Here is a 16,515-nt window from a genome sequence, read left to right on the forward strand (position 1 = left end):
ATTTTAAAAAGATTTTTGGATTTGCTTTTTAGAATATAGATCCAGATTTATCAGATTAAAGATGTGGTGTATTGGTAACTCTGCTAAACTTGAGATATTGCGTAACTGACTACATTTTGCATACAGTCTAAGTCTTTAGGCATAAGGTTAGCACAATTACTACTATAAGTTTTTTTATTCAGGCATGAGTCTAACTTCATCAGATGTTAATTTAATGGTCTTATTGCTATCATGGTTGTTGTACGAATTGTCAATTTAAGAAGGTTTAGATCGTTCAGTGTTCTGTTCTCACAGTGTCTAGTCATGTATTTCTGGGGAACTAACAATCACAATGTGAATCCACCATCACTTGTGGATCCAGTAACTGGTATTCAGTATTTGACTGTCTAGCTTAGGAAGTGTTATGTCTATCCATTATGATTAGTAGCTATAGAAAAAATTATACATTATTTTAAATTTAGCTATACCTAGATTGTTTTAATGATCCAGGATAACCTGGTATTTCTGCTGCTGTTATGCTAGTGTTCATTGCAATGAAAATATCATCAAATGTTGAAATAAGGCTTTTTAGCATATATATTGTTAAGAAAATTTTGTATACAAACATAGGAGGAATGAGAGAAATTGCAAATCAACTGTCCTCGCCTGATGTGTCTTCCAATTATTTGGAACTGCAGTTGCATACCATCTTTAGTGAGAATTTCAGGAATTGTCATCCAACATGTTTACAGATACTATATACATTTACTATAGTTTGTATCACTTTAATTTTGGGATATGGTTGAAAATTACACCATCTGTAATTAAATGATTGCTTTGATACTACTTGAAATTCAGTTATTGTTAATCGAAGGTATGCTGAACTGGAGGTATCTTCCTATCATGTATTAAGTTTCCAACAGTATTTTTTTCTCTGAAGAATATCACATGCCATGTCTTCATTTCCCTAGGAATATATTGATGCTCATCCTGAAACTATAATTCTGGATCCTCTTCCTGCTATCAGAACATTACTGGATCGATCAAAATCTTACGAACTTATTAGAAAGATAGAACTATATATGAAAGGTAAGCCTCTAAACTTCTTATTGACTAAAAGCTAGTTGTGGGTTGGTAAAACATAGCTACTTTACATTTTTGTTTGCATATGGATAAATAAACTCCTACTAAAAGGAAATTGTTTATATCTGGAAGAAATGCCATAACTGGTGGGACCACAAAATAGATAAAGAATATCCAATAGTAGAACTTTTACATACATACGTACAATCATACATATATGCATATATATCAGAAAAAAATTGAGTATAATAAGATATAAAGATAAATAACATATATAATAACATTAAATAAATTATATCTAAAAAGCATCACTGCTCAACATTGTCCAAATATAAAACTAAGATATTGCAATAGACTTTGGATTGGATAAACATGCTATCCTTGCTATCAACAGAGGAATAATACTGAAAATTGAAGGAATCAAAATGTTCTGTGGAAATAACATCAAGAATCTGAATGAAGATGTAGTTGTAGCTGATGTAGTTCCGATCTTCAAAAAAGGAAAAAAAATTGATCCAGGAAACTAGAGACCTATCAGCCTGATCTCAATACCTGAGAAGATTCTGGAAAAGATAATCAAGCAACGAATCAGTGAACACCAGAGGCATACAAAGTCATTACCAAAAGCCAACATGGGTTTGTCAAAAACAGATCATGCCAGATAAATCTTATTGCATTCTTTGACCAAGTGACAAAATTAGTGGATCAGAGGAATGCTGTGGATATAATTTACTTGGACTTCAGTAAGGCATTTGATAAACTAGACCACAACCTACTTGATAAGATAGAAAAATGTGGGTTAGACAGCATCACCATCAGATGGATTTGTAACTGGCTGACCAGCTGTACTCAGCGTGTGGTCATCAATGGAACTGCATCTACATGGAGGGAAGTGTGTAGTGGGGTGCCCCAGGACTGTTCTGGGCCCAGTGCTCTTCAACATCTTCATCAATGATTTGGATGAGGGGATAGATGGGGAACTCATCAAATTTGCATACGACACCAAGCTGGCAGGAATAGCCAACACTCCAGAAGATAGGCTTAAGATATAGAAGGCTCTTGACAGACTTGAAAATTGGGTGATATCTAACAAAATGAAATTCTGTGGTGAAAAAAGTAAGGTTAGAACAATTAATCTGTGGATCAACCTGCCTCCAGAAGCTGTAAATGCGCCAACGCTGGAAATTTTTAAGAACAGACTGGACACCATTTGTCTGAAATGGTATAGGGTTTCCTGCCTGGGCAGAGCGTTGGACTAGATGATTTCCAAAGTCCCTTCCAACTATTATTATTATTATAGTAGTAGTAGTAGTGTAGTAGTAGTAGTAGTAGTAGTAGTAGTAGTACAAATACCTGAGTCTCCTTCAGGTTGATAACAAGGTCAAGAAGAACATTAATAGTTAATACAACAGAAGAGTGAAAATCTTAAAGTCCAAACTTGGTGGTGGAAATGTCGCTCAATTCCATTCATTAGATACAGCTAGAATTGGACTCGAGCAGAACTAAAAGCTCTGAATAACAAGACCAGAAAAATAATGACAATGAATCAACCCCTTCATCCATGCAGAGATGTTGACAGACACTATTTACCAAGGAGCATGAATAGGTATGGAGTGTTGCAATTATATCAGTCAGTTGAAGAAGAAAACAAGAACAGAGGAAGAATATCTGAAGGACATACTGAAGAAAACATACCAAAGCTAGTATACCAGAAGTGGTTACTGAATAGTGGGAAGACCAAACTGACCTATAAGAAATAACCAAACAGAGAATAGCAATAGCACTTAGATTTATATACCCCTTCAAAGTGCTTTATAGCCCTCTCTAAGCAGCTTACCGAGTTAGCATGTTGCCCCCAACATTCTGGGTCCTCATGTTACTGACCTCAGAAGGATGGAAGACTGAGTCAACCTTGAGCCAATCAGGAAGGAAGGATCGAACTCCTGCCAATGTGAGCAGAGTTAGCCTGCAATACTGCATTCTAACCACTCACCACCACGGCTCTTACAGAATAGAAAAGAGTCGTGGCAAGAAAAATTATTACATGACCAGTACATGAAAAAGCTAGAAGACAAAGCAGCTAACAAGACCTGACAACGGCTAAGAGAAGGCAAGTTGAAAAGAGAGAGAGAGAGAGGCTAATTCTGGATGCATGAGACCAAGTCTTAAGAACAAATGAGTATAAAGCTAGAATTGAGAAAACAGAAACAGTGGATCACCTGGTTAAATGCTGGAAGAAGATCATGCAGACAGATTGCAAACAGTAGCATGACAAAGTAGCAACAATGGAGCATTGGAATAGCTGCAAGAAATACCATTTGCTTGCAAGCAAGAATTGATGAGAACACAAAATAGCCAAAGTAATATCAAATGAAGATGTTAAAAGTACTCTGGAACTTTAGAATTCAAACAGTTAAGTGTCTGCCATACTTTTTTGATCAGAAAGACCAAGTGGATATTGCAATACCTAGAGACAGCAGAAAAAAATAGAACTGGAGAAAATCACAAAATATAAAGACCTGCAAATAGAAGTAGAACAATTGTGGCAAAAGAAAGCAAAGATAGCACCTATAATAGTAGGTGCCTTGGGTGCAATTCCAACTGGCGCACCATCTGAACACACTCAGCATTGACAAAATCACCATCAGTCAATTGCAAAAGGTAGTTTTATTTGGAACCATTTATATCCTCTGATGATAATTTTAGTATCATTAAATAACGTCTGCCTATCCGAGCGGCATGGTGGCCTAGTGGTAGAGCTCTCCCCTCACAATCAGGAGGCTGTGAGTTTGATCCTAGGTAGTGACAGATATTTCTCTCTCTGGGTGCAAACAGAAAATATCTGCTGTGAGTTTCACGTAGGCGTCAGGAAGGGCATCCAGCCAGTAAATGCTCAGCTCCATTTAGTCGCCCCAATTCCACCTCGATGCAAGGGATTACAGGGTTGTTAAAACACACATTCACACAAACACACAAACACATACAAATCTACCTATCCCAGGCCTTGGGAAAGATTCAATTGGTAGACAAAAATGCCAGATCCAGTCTAAATATCTGGCTGATTGTGTGACCCAAGAAGATTATTTGTTCAGAGTTGTAAGGCCAGATACAGTAAAATATCCAATAGTACAACTGTTACATACAAACACACATATACATACACACACACATCAGAAAAACAGGTAGTACAATATAAAGATAAATAAGAATATATATAATAAAATAAAAGTAGTATCATAAAAACCCTATTACAACGTTGTTTAACCTTAGTCTGTTGGATCTACAATTCTCAAAGTACCTGTTCAGCATGGTCTTTGACAGCCCAATATAGTAGATATTTTTGAAATATAGAAACATTTGTGATTAAATATATAATTAATTTACACTGTAAATTATAATTTGTACATAATCTTGCATATTTATTTTATAGGTAAACTTAGCTAATTTTAGAAGTATGCTCACAATGTAAATAATTAGAATTAGTTTTTAACTTCTTTAGCAAAAATTAAAGAACAGGTGTGCTGGCAGTCTGGTGTTACGTGCATTCATAAATTGGTGGATGAGTGACTAAGATAGCAATGCTTTTGAAATGAAGGGAAAGCAGCACAATGAGTTTGTTTAAAACTTTTAAAGTCTTCTAAGATGAGTTTAATAAGAATAGATTCTACCACATCAGATTCCTGTCTATTTCATTAGACAGGAATCAACAAAACAGTCTACATCAGTTTTCATATGTGTTCAGTCTCAAGCTGTTATCATTCTGTTTTCATTTTTAAGAAATAATGAAAAATTATATTTTGTATACATTTTCCCATCTGTATATATTTATTTCTGAAAATATGTGTATTATGTATTTTTAATGCTAAAACTTTTGAAAAACTCCATCTTGAATACACACTGTCCTCTAGTGTAGGAATGAGGCACATGTGACCCTCATGATGTTGCTGCACTACAGCACAGTATTTCTTACAGTACATAAGTTAGCACTATGCTGGCTGGGGCTGATGAAAATTGTAGTTCAGTAATCTATCCTCCTCTACTGCAATTCTAGTTTTCCTGGAACCCAGGTTCTTTGGGCGTAACAAAATAATGCTCTAGAAAACTTGTGAGTTCCTGAAAGTGTTATGTCTAGATTTCATTTAAAATTTAAACTGCAGATAACAGGTGAGCGGTGAAGAAGATGGGTGAATGCATCTCTTGAAGTCAATTTAGGGTAGCAGTCCCCAACCTTTTTGGCACCAGGAATCAATTTCATGGAAGACAATATTTCCACGGACTGGGGGGGATGGTTCTGATTTCGCTTGCTCGCCCGCCGCTCATCTCCTGTATGACGGATTGGTATGATCCATGGCCCAGGAGTGAGGGATCCCTGGCTTAGAGTATTGTCTCCCAGTCCTAAGTGATTTTACTTAGTCACTTTGTTAAATCTCTGGAGCATATGCAGAGTTTAATGGATTGAATTGTTCAAGTCCATAGATATTTCAGTTGTTGATGATAGTGTATCATTTTGTCTTTCCTTGTCTTTTTAATTATTTTCTGAGACTTTTAAAAATGTAATATGGATACAATGTGTAAATATGAGCTTTTTTGTTTTTTATCATAAAAACAAATTTAATACAAAGGCTGCTTTTTCTTTAAGTTTATATTTTATGACATATACTCTTTTTTACTTATTAATCACTAGCTTTCTCAAACAGTTTTTAAAATTTCGCAGTTTCTTCCTTATGTCTCTTTCTTAAATATTGGAAACACATTGGGTATTATCAGCTAGCTACTATTACTATATACTTCCCCAACTTGTTTGTATTTTTTCCAAGCAATTTGTTGTTATCGAAATCAGAATAAATGTTTGCAGAAAATATGTATTTTTACACAGTTGTTGCTTTGCAGGGGAATTTGCGATAAGTTGAGCATGGAAAGTGCATGTATGTACATTAAAATTATTTGCCTCATCAAATTTATATTGATGTTTTGCAAATATAAACAAACATCTTCCGTTGCTTAAAATAAGTAACAGATAACTGGGTGGAAAAAACCTTCTTAAAAATGTTTGTATTATATGAAAGCGAAGTATGTTGAAATCTATGCCACAGTCAAAATACTTCTGATTATGTTGAAGATTATATTCTTTGGAATGTGGCTACTGTAGAAACAAGCTGTCACAGGAATTCTTTTTCACCTGCCAAAACACAATCTTAAAAATTGTACTGCATGATTAAAGAGCTAAAGCCTCCAACTGCAGGGTATTACTTGGTTCTTTTATATCATAATCTCTGGTTCAATTTAACATTTTTTCCTGCCATTTCAAAAGCACATACACACACACACACACACACATCCCTCTGCAAAGTAATGATTAAATGCATCCACCAAAAGGTAATTAACTTGTAACAGTTGTATGCAAAGTTAGCATTAGGATGTTTAAGTCTTGACATTGCTAATTTTTGTGGTATAATAGATGCTTATTGTAGGTTGTTGTCATTTAGTAATTCATGCACATAATACCTAAAGTAATCTAAGGCAACAGAAGGCTCTTCAGTCAAGTTATCCAATCTTACAGAACTGAAAACGATAAATCACTGCTCAAAGACGGAAAAAGAAATAAGGAAATGTGATAGATATAAATCATGGGTAGATCCCTTTTTGCTAATTGTGGGCCATATGTAATGTATTCACGAGAGAGACAGAGCGGGGGAAAGTAGCAATGAAAAGGGGGTAACATTGGTAAGAATGGGGTTGTTGTGTAAGCTTCAAGTTCTATCAGTACTTGTTCAGATCCATTTTTGGTTTTCCACCATCTTATCTCTAGGAAGATACTTTCAGTTCCTTTATTGACATAGGTCTTTGATAAATCAAGGAGCCACTTGCAAGACACTCTCTTGGCAAGAGCAGGAGATTTTACAAGAGCAATCTTTGCCACCTCTCCAGCCATCTCTGAATTTCAGAAATGAACTTGGCATGAAATGTACTGTACACGAAATTCTCAACAAAACTCTCAAGCACTCTCTAGAACAAGGGTCACCAACCCCCGGGCTAAGGCCCACTACTGGGCCTTGGCCCGTTCAGAACCAGGCCATGAAAGCGGCAGCTGAGCGTGCGCATGTGCACAGCTCCATTTGTACAAGCAGCTGGTAAGTGTGCACCCAGCTCTATTTGAGCAGTGGACGTTTGTGCCCACCACTCGCGCAAGTGGAACTGTGCACGTGTAACCATTCCCTCTTCCCACCCCGCTGGTCTGCAAAGCTGAAAAGATTGGGGCACGCTGCTCTAGAATCTATCTGGAAACACATGGCTGATCATTTTAAAGGGTCCACACAAAGGTCCAGGGTTTCTATGATCCATTGTCTGATAAGGAAATGATTTGATCATGACAAAGAACAAATGTCAATGCCCTCTGTCTTCAGATCCTGTCTAATCTGCTCTGAAATAAAGATCTGGCCCAGTCACATATATTGAGGTTACAATTATTTGTGAAAGCTTAAACATTAATATACCAGGAATTTTATCTGTGACTTTTTACATTCAAAAGTTTCTCAGCAAAAGTCTCTTCTTTGTCCACTTATAAACTGTAGAGTTAGAATTAACTTGACTATTCAAATGCATCAGATTTCCAGAGACCAACTCCCCCGTGTTGAAGTACTCTGGCCTCTTGCTTTGATAACCATTTTTTTTTTTTTGCAAATCTATTGTAAATGTGTGTTAAATACAACTTTGTTTATATTTTCCTATATTATCCTAGTTCTTGCATCTTACTTCTTTTCCTTTTCCACCTTGTCTGCAACAATGCCCAATTAATAAAGGCTTCTTAATTGAATGATAAATTTGAAATCTATTAACCTGGAATTCTTTAGTTCATTTTTAATAACCATATTGGCTAAGAATTACTGAAATCTTACATATTCAGCGTTTATGAAAATGCTGATCTGGCTGTCTAGAATTGGCTGTCTAGAGTTCAGCCTGATTAGATCTAGAATTAATCGTTAATCTCAGTTTATGACATGGCACTATTCTTTCATTCTTTATCACATAGTGTCTCCAGTCATTATTTTCTCCTAAGAAAATTACACTTTTGCTGTACACCTTAAATGGGAGCACAACTATTCTGTGGTTCTCTCTTCACTAACTCAGTATTGAAATGACCGGGCCTAGTTCAGTGATGTTTACATTTCCTATTCTTCAACACTGATTTGGTTAGGAGTCTTTTATGTTTCAGAAGACTGTTATAATACTAAACAAGGGATGACAAATTTATGTTTACACATTAACTTCAAAGATATTTAATGGTGGAAAAAACATTTGTAGAAATTTTGTAAATAACTGTACAATTGTTCCTTACAACGCCATTTGAAAATAGTTGCTCTTAGTTACTTATTTTGTAATTAATGCCAGCTAGTTTTCTACTATGCAGTGCTTTTTTTGAAAAAAAAAAAAAAAAAAAAGGTGCCGGAACTCACACACTTCATACAACCCGCCTTGCCTACCCTACAAGGTTCCATCCAAAAAAGGTGCCGTTCTGGGCGTTCTATGACAAAAAAGCTCTGCTACTATATATTGTACTGCTAAATGCCAGAAGATCATAGGATTTGCATTCAGTTGTATCCTGTTCTTCCGTTGAGGATTGTTTCTTTGATCAGGTATGAATTGAGTACATTCTTAGATAATCCTGTCATTGGTTTGAGCTGTGATTAGATGGCATTCTGATGTTAGGATGAAAAGAAAAAACAAGTTGAATGGAATTATTAGAATGCTTCATTTTACCTGTAACTGTTTTCATCAACATTTTAAAGTAGTGTTTTTGAAAATCTCTGAGAAAGGATTATTGCTTTGTGATGGAGAGGAATAATATAGAAAAGAACTGTTGCCTCTGTAATTAATATCATACTCTACTTTGTATATTTCACTTATTTATCCATACCCTCTTAAATCATTTAAATATACTGTAATACCACCATTTTTAAAAAACATTACTTTAAAAAAAACCCGAATTATATTAATGCTGGTGCCATTCTTCTTCCTGCTGAGATGAACACATTAATGAATTTGTACACTTTTAAGTTAAGTTAGCTTTTCTCTTAATACAGGTAGTTCTAGACAGGGGTGTCAAACTGCCGGCCCACGGGCCGGATGCGTCATGGCAAAACCACGCCCATCCCATTGCTGGCAATGGAAAAAAAGTTGCGATATGTTGCGACATGTCACGTGACGTTGCGAGTTTGACACCCCTGTCCTAGACCGACAACAGTTCACTTAGTGACTGTTCAAAGTTACAATGACACTGAAAAAAGTGACTTATGACCATTTTTCACACTTTACTACCATTGCAGCATCCCCATGCTCACATGATCAAAATTCAGATGCTTGGCAACTGACTCATATTTATGTCAGTTCCAATGTCCCAGGGTCATATGATCACCTTCTGTAATCTTCTGACAAGCAAAGTCAATGGGGAAGCCAGATTCACTTGACAACCATGTTATTCCCTTAACTGTGGCAAGAAAGGTCATAAAATGGGGCAAAACTCAACAAATGACTCACTTAGCAACAGAAATTTTGGGCTCAATTGTGGTTGTAAGTCGAGGATTACCTGTATTTGATTTTGATGACTCTTACCTCCCCACCAGGTTTTTCAGTTCATGTCATGTTACAGATACCATCCAATATCGTACCTCTTGATGATTACACAAATGCTTTTATATATTTTATCTCAGCAACAGTGAGTTTCTATTTGCCTTCCTCTGAGACCTTTCTTCATCTTCCCACTATATCCTATAATCCTCGTATTTACTGGTGTTCTAAGTATACAAGTAATAACTGGGTCTGACCTGTCTTAGCTATTTTGAGATCAGCCAAATTCAGAGAAGTGCTGCCACCTGCTGTGGCTGATCAAGATTTATTTTTTAAAAACTACTTTTATTCCTTGTTGGCAAGTTCTGATTGCCTATAAATAAGCTATAAATGCAACTGTTTTCTTGGCCAGGGCTCCCATATGACCTTCAAGTATTAGAAATTACACTCCCAAAAGTAGATGTTATTAGAGGGGGGGAAAAGATTTCACTAATTTTAATTTAACTTAATTGTGATTTACAATAATTAATCCCACACATATTTAGCATTTATTTCTATCATAGTAAAAAGGTATAATGTGGGGACAACTTTTGGAGGGGATCTGAAGGCCACAATGTCAGGATTCGGTCAGATGTGTTGAAACTTGGACCTTAAATTTTGTATCTTTGATAAGAATTATTCCCATCAGAATAATAGAAATGAAAGTGAATTGTGCCATGGGAATATTTTGAGAAATATTGTTCCATGTAGAGAAACATTTTATTCTCAGGTTATAGCTTCCAATGACATATTTTCTAAATAAATGTTCAGTGTAATTTTGGAAAATCTCAGACGTAATATTAACCGTTTGATGAAGGTAAGAGCCAAGTATTCTCTTGAAATGTTTATTGTGATCTGGGTATGTTTCAGATTGGAATAAGATACCCATAACATTTGAACACAGGACATCGCTGTAAATAGTTGCATTTTCCTTGAGCTACTATGGCACTAGAGCCACTTGTAGGGAAAGAGAAACAGTTGAAATGCTTGTATTTTGCTTTATGGGCCACTCCTGCCACCAATGCTTCCCCACTAAAATGGGTCCCTGCTATTGATTGCAGACTAAATACTTTTCTAAGTTCTTGAGTAATAGGAGAGAGAGCTGATAAAGAGGGGGCATGTCAGTAAAAACCAGGATCCACGAACACTGGCTAGCACGATCCCAAATCCCTAATCGCTACCCACACTGACACCAAACAACAACAGTTCAATTGGAGCAACACTAAAATCATTGGCCACACTACCACCTGCCACGCTCGGGAATTCATCGAAGCCTGGCATTCCACAAGCAATTTCATCAGCAGACATATTGATGTACAACCAGCATATGAACCCAAAATCCAAATCAATCAAACAGCCATCTGGAGACAGCACCAACCCTCAAACCCCTCTCTCTTTCCCACAGCAGTTCACCTTCCAATGACCCTGACCTGACATAATCTCCCCATCACAAGACCCATTACCAGCCTCCCACTGATGACTCACTCCTGACCCACTAATTCACACCTTCCAACAACCCTTACCTGAAGTACCTCCTTATCACAAGCCTCTCTCTGATGACTCCCACCTGGCCCATCACAAGACCCTCACTTGACACTCCCACACCTGAAGCCCTTATATAAGTAGAACACTGACGCAGACATCCCCTAAACACCGCTGAAGATGTTACCTAGCCTGGTAATGAAATGTTCGAAAACCAACCCTCCAGCTTGGAGAACGAACCTTCACCCCTCAAATAGGGGGAAATTGGAGGGACAGTTATATCCCAGAGAAAGATCAATGGAGATTGCAGCATGACCATGAAAATGCATAGGATGTGGGGGAGAAGATGGGAGATGGAATACAAAGGAGAGAGATAATGGGAGTGGGTGGATACATAAAAGCAAGCAGGCCAGAGAAGATAATTTGCAATATCCAAAGTGATTGTGTGTACTTTTCCTATTTTCCACACAAAAAAAGCATGGCATATGTTTGGGGTTGTGTACTGCATGGAAGGAATAGAACACTTTGAAATAGCGATTAAGGCATCAGGCTTAGAGAGCAGGAGACTGCAAGTTCTAGTCCTGCCTTAGGCAGAAAGCCGGCGAGTGACCTTGAAGGCAGAGGAAAACACTTGAATTTGGATAATTCCATTAATATGGAAGAATAGACATGATAAAATAATATAGAAATGTTTGGGAAGAAATTACTTCACTTTTGACAAAAAGGGCAGTCTGCTAAGATAGCAAAGTGTACGTTGAGTTCGCGAGAGCTAAACATAGACAACAGGAAGGGAGGTGTCAGCTTTGGGTTCAGGTTCTTTGGTAACTTTAACAGATATTAGATTGGTCACTTACAGCAACCATTGTCCCTCACTGCCACAGGTAGTCCTCACTTAACAATCATTCAATGACCGTTTGAAATTATGATGGCAATGAGCAAAGGGACTTAATGACTCATGCTTGAAGTTATAGCCATTGAATACCCCTATAGTTCTGTGATTGTGATCTGGGTACTTGGCATTCATGTGATTACCATTTGCAATCTTCCTTGCTGGCTTAATGGTGAAGTCAGCAGAGATGGTCATAGACCTCTGCCACCTGCTAAGAGGACTCCCTCTGGTTTCTGGGGACTGGCTGAAAAATATCCATCTTGAAATATAAGCAGGATTTTGGCATGGAACATTTACAGCACAGAGCATTTGCAGCCAGCCACCCAGAGATAAGAGGACTCCCTCTGGTTTTGGTGGGCTCACTGCAAAAGCCCACGCTGCAAATGCTCTGTGTCAAAATCTTGCTTGGATTTTGAGATAAACTGTTTTCATCTGAGTTTTGATTTAGTCATCCACAAGTGAGTTAGCCTGCAGAAAAGGTTCAGCCAACAAAGATATGCAAAGCTATTTCTTTATAGGCATCTGCTTATTTCCTAAGCCTGACACTTTCCTGGGAGCATATTTAGAGAGTGACAGTTGAAGAAAGCTGTTTTGTTTATGTTTATGTTTGGCAACCTAAAGCTCAGTGTTCTCAATCAGAAGTGTGCTTATAATGGGGGGGAGGGAATCTCTGAGGTCAAGTTGTAGTTGTACTCTTGGGTTCATCCCAAAAGTCATGGGTTTTTTCCTCTCCCAATGCTGATTTTTTAGTATTTTAACTGCTGCTGGAAGAAAGTCACTGTATACCTTTGGAAGATGAACAATGATGAAGGTGTGTAGGTTTTCCTCATAGAAACACCCACGTCTATCATACAGATTTGCAGAGTAATCCAGGTCCCCCTTGATTTCATGAAATACTTTTTTGCCTGACTAACATCTGGAAGAGGGTAAAAAGCAAATTATAAATTGTAGCCTTCTGGAATTTGCTGTCAACAGTTGAAGTTACAGTTCCTATGTGTGGCTGTTTGGGAAACACTGAATATCATAGGGCTGAAATGGATCTTGGAGTCCTTGGGTTCCTTCCTTCCTTCCTTCCTTCCTTCCTTCCTTCCTTCCTTCCTTCCTTCCTTCCTTCCTTCCTTCAATATGCATCCTCATAACTGCATAAAGCAGATTCTGAGACCAGAACTTATCATGAAATAGAATGTATTCATCTTTCCCAATTGTAAATCCCTTAATTATTTCAAAATTTATGGGACTAGATCTTTACTGACTCATCTGTCCCAGAAAGGCCATGTCTGTTTCCAAAACAAGAAGAGTTGTTTTTAATTTTGCTACTTATTCCTGATTTATTTACTAACTCCAAAAGTTTCCATATGCACACAGTTTTTGTAGATGGACTGACTAGATAATGTCAAGGCAGTTGTTTTCTCTATATTTATGACCTTTCTTTTTTACACTTTGTTCCTTTTACTTCCTCCCCCTAGGTTCTCCTTTAGTTATTTATAGCACAGAACCCAAAAACATTCTTATCACAGGTTTTCAGTAAATTTTCATATGTTCCTGAAATAATACATAGGAGGTTAAAAAATGGAAATTATGAAGCTGTGGGTAGATGTGCTACAATGATTGATGTGCTCAGTAAAAACTGTAAAAGGTTTAATTTCTTAAATTGGTATCTTGGAACCATCGTTATTATTCAATTATCTTTATTATTGTTTAATGCCATTCTCTTATTTAACTTTAATTAAATACCATAGTCCTTTCTTTAGTTCTTTTTCAAATACTAACATTTTGAAGATAAAACTGACTACCTCACTCTGCCCTTGATTTTACAGCTTTTTGGTATTCAATTGTTTTTCAATGTCTTTTTTTTTTAAATAAAAAAGCAAGACGGAGATTTTGAAGGATTCAAACTATGGTTTAGTTTGATTCAAGGCATTGTATGATTGGCCACAATTATGGCAAGTTTTGTCCCATCAATAAAAGTAATGTTTTTAGACTTCCCAAATACAGTAATGACACATCAGTGTGCCTGTTTCTTACCCAAATATAATACCCAGCAATTAGAAGCTGGAAGAAAACACAGCAGGTATGGCATCATAAGTTTTATACAGATATACATGAAAATAGAACACTCACACCCACAATTTTGCAGAATGTTGTGAGCCTCTCCTTTGGTCCAAAATATCACTAATCAGTGCCATTTTGGGGAATGGGCTTTGTCTGTTTGTTTGTATTTTGGCTTGTGCTGAGATTATCTTGGAAGTATGACTAGAGCGGTATCAAGATTTAAGCAATGCAGACTGGAAACCAGTTTGTCCTCCTTGGCCATGACCCATAACAAAAAAGATGCAGTTTTCTAGTTCAAACCATCCTTTATCAGCCTGATGTCCTTCTGAGTTCCAGAATTCAGCTAGCATGGCCCATGCCCTTATTACCTTGATCTGACTGGAAATGGCTCCAGTGTCTAATTGTAGAAAATTGTCTGCTTTGTTTTTCCATCTAGGTTCAGGGTTTTTAGTTGGGTAGTTCTTTATTTAAGAATATTTAAGCATCCGTGTTATATAGGTATCGTAAAGTTAGGGCTGTGGTTGTACTTTTGTCATCTATTCAGCTTTCTTCTTTGAGGAAGTATTTTTATGACATAAATTGCCACTGAAGTTGAAGAACGTCCAGGATTTATTACAGGTTAGAAGGGAGCTTGCACCACCCATATACATATTTTCATAGGAGCTTCATATTCATATTTTGTGTTTCATATCAGTTACCATTTAATATTGTTTTTAATTAACACCCACTATACAGGTAGTCCTTGACTTACAAACATTCATTTAGTGACTGTTTGAAGTTATAACAGCACTGAAAAAAGTGACTTATGACCATTTTTCAGATGACTATTGCAGCATCCCCATGGTCACATGATAAAAATTTGGGCGCTTGGCAACTGGCATGTATTTATGACAGTTGAGGTGTCCTGGGGTCATGTCATTACCTTGTGTGACCTTCTGGCTAGCAAAGCCAATGGGGAAGCCAGATTCACTTAACATTGTGTTACTAACTTAACAACTTCAGTGATTCACTTAAGAACTGTGGCAAGAAAGGTCGTAAAATGGGGCAAAACTTACTTAACAAATGTCTCGCTTAGCAACAGAAATTTCAAGTTCAATTGTGGTCGTAAGTCGAGGACTACCTATATCTTAAAAACACCCAGAATCATTAATAGAGTAAGCATCATATACCCTATTGTCTTGTTTTACATGTGATTGGGACTGAAACCTTGCACTAAAAACCTTTCCAGGATGGATAGCCCAGTGGTAGGCTTTATGTTTCTTGTGCCCTTTTGTAATCAACAGGAACCTAAAAGATTATATCGAGAAAACTAAAACCCAATATTTTTTAAAAAGAATCTCCAGCTCCAAAGAGTCTCCCTCCTCATCAAAGAAGACTGGATAAATCTTGGCAGTTTTACCTGTTCGTTGTGTTAGATTGCAGTGGTGCTACAAGGGAAAAAGAAACACATGAGTATAGATTTTTGAAAATGATAGAAAGTAATGCAGCTGAAAAGCTTTTTACATTTTGTTATGAAAAGAATATATTTCTCCGTTTTTTTAAACAAAAAAAAATCAAATGATGCATCTTGTGAAAAAGAAAAGTACAATAAATAGAGGAAGAACAAAAAAGGTTTGATGATAGATAGATAGATAGATAGATAGATAGATAGATAGATAGATAGATAGATAGATAGATAGATAGATAGATAGATCTGTAAGATGTTTATTGAAAGACGTATTTGCAATGAATTATAGCCATGGTGGTCAAAGAAACAGGTACTGGGAACAGGATGTTCTTTCAGTGACAACAGAATAATTACTTAAGAATAAATTCATCCTATTACATAAGTGAGGATTAGTAGGGAAGGGAAGGTAGATTCCTTTATTTCCAAAGGCATATATATTAAGTATATCATTTGCTTTAAACCATATGCTACAGTTTCTGTGAGGATTAAATCTTTTTATATTTGCATATTAGTAGATTCTGAAGATATTTTTTTAAAAAAAACAACAACCCCTATTTGTGTCGAGAGTGAGCTTCCATGTGTTCAGGAGCCATAAATGAGTAACAAACATACTAGTTCAGTCTCTGTCTAGAGGTGATACAAGAGCCCTCTGGATGAGATCCTTGGAGAGCAGCTGCCTATTATAGCAGGTAGATTAGAGTAATTGAATGGGGTAGATAGAGTAATTGAACAATATTCCATATTGTAGCTGGATCCGTTTTAGAAAAGTATTCTGTCCTACATATTGAAGTAGACTATTCCACTTTTTTGTAATTTTTGTTATTTCTTCAGTTTCCAAGAATTCAAAAGGAGTAGAAGGTTGCTCAGTTGTTTCATTAGTTATATCTTTCTAATTGATTAAGCCATTTAATACGATCTTCCACAGTTTATTGCCATCCACATATATTGAGTTTTTATCAAGATTATTCTTAATAGGCAC

General features: G+C 36.6%; 1 protein-coding gene across 1 annotated transcript in view; it reads left to right on the forward strand.

The window, feature by feature from the left end:
- Nucleotides 1-231: 231 nt before the first annotated feature.
- ITPK1 (inositol-tetrakisphosphate 1-kinase) overlaps nt 232-16,515 on the forward strand; it is a 38,788-nt gene continuing 22,504 nt past the window's right edge. The window contains exons 1-2 of the mRNA XM_015824772.1: nt 232-360; nt 951-1,068. Of these exons, the coding sequence (XP_015680258.1) occupies nt 232-360; nt 951-1,068 (247 nt within the window). The remainder of the gene's footprint in view (nt 361-950; nt 1,069-16,515) is intronic.

This window comes from Protobothrops mucrosquamatus, unplaced genomic scaffold (genome assembly GCF_001527695.2).
Source record: "Protobothrops mucrosquamatus isolate PMUCROS unplaced genomic scaffold, P.Mucros_1.0 scaffold2349, whole genome shotgun sequence".
Lineage (NCBI taxonomy): Eukaryota > Metazoa > Chordata > Lepidosauria > Squamata > Viperidae > Protobothrops > Protobothrops mucrosquamatus.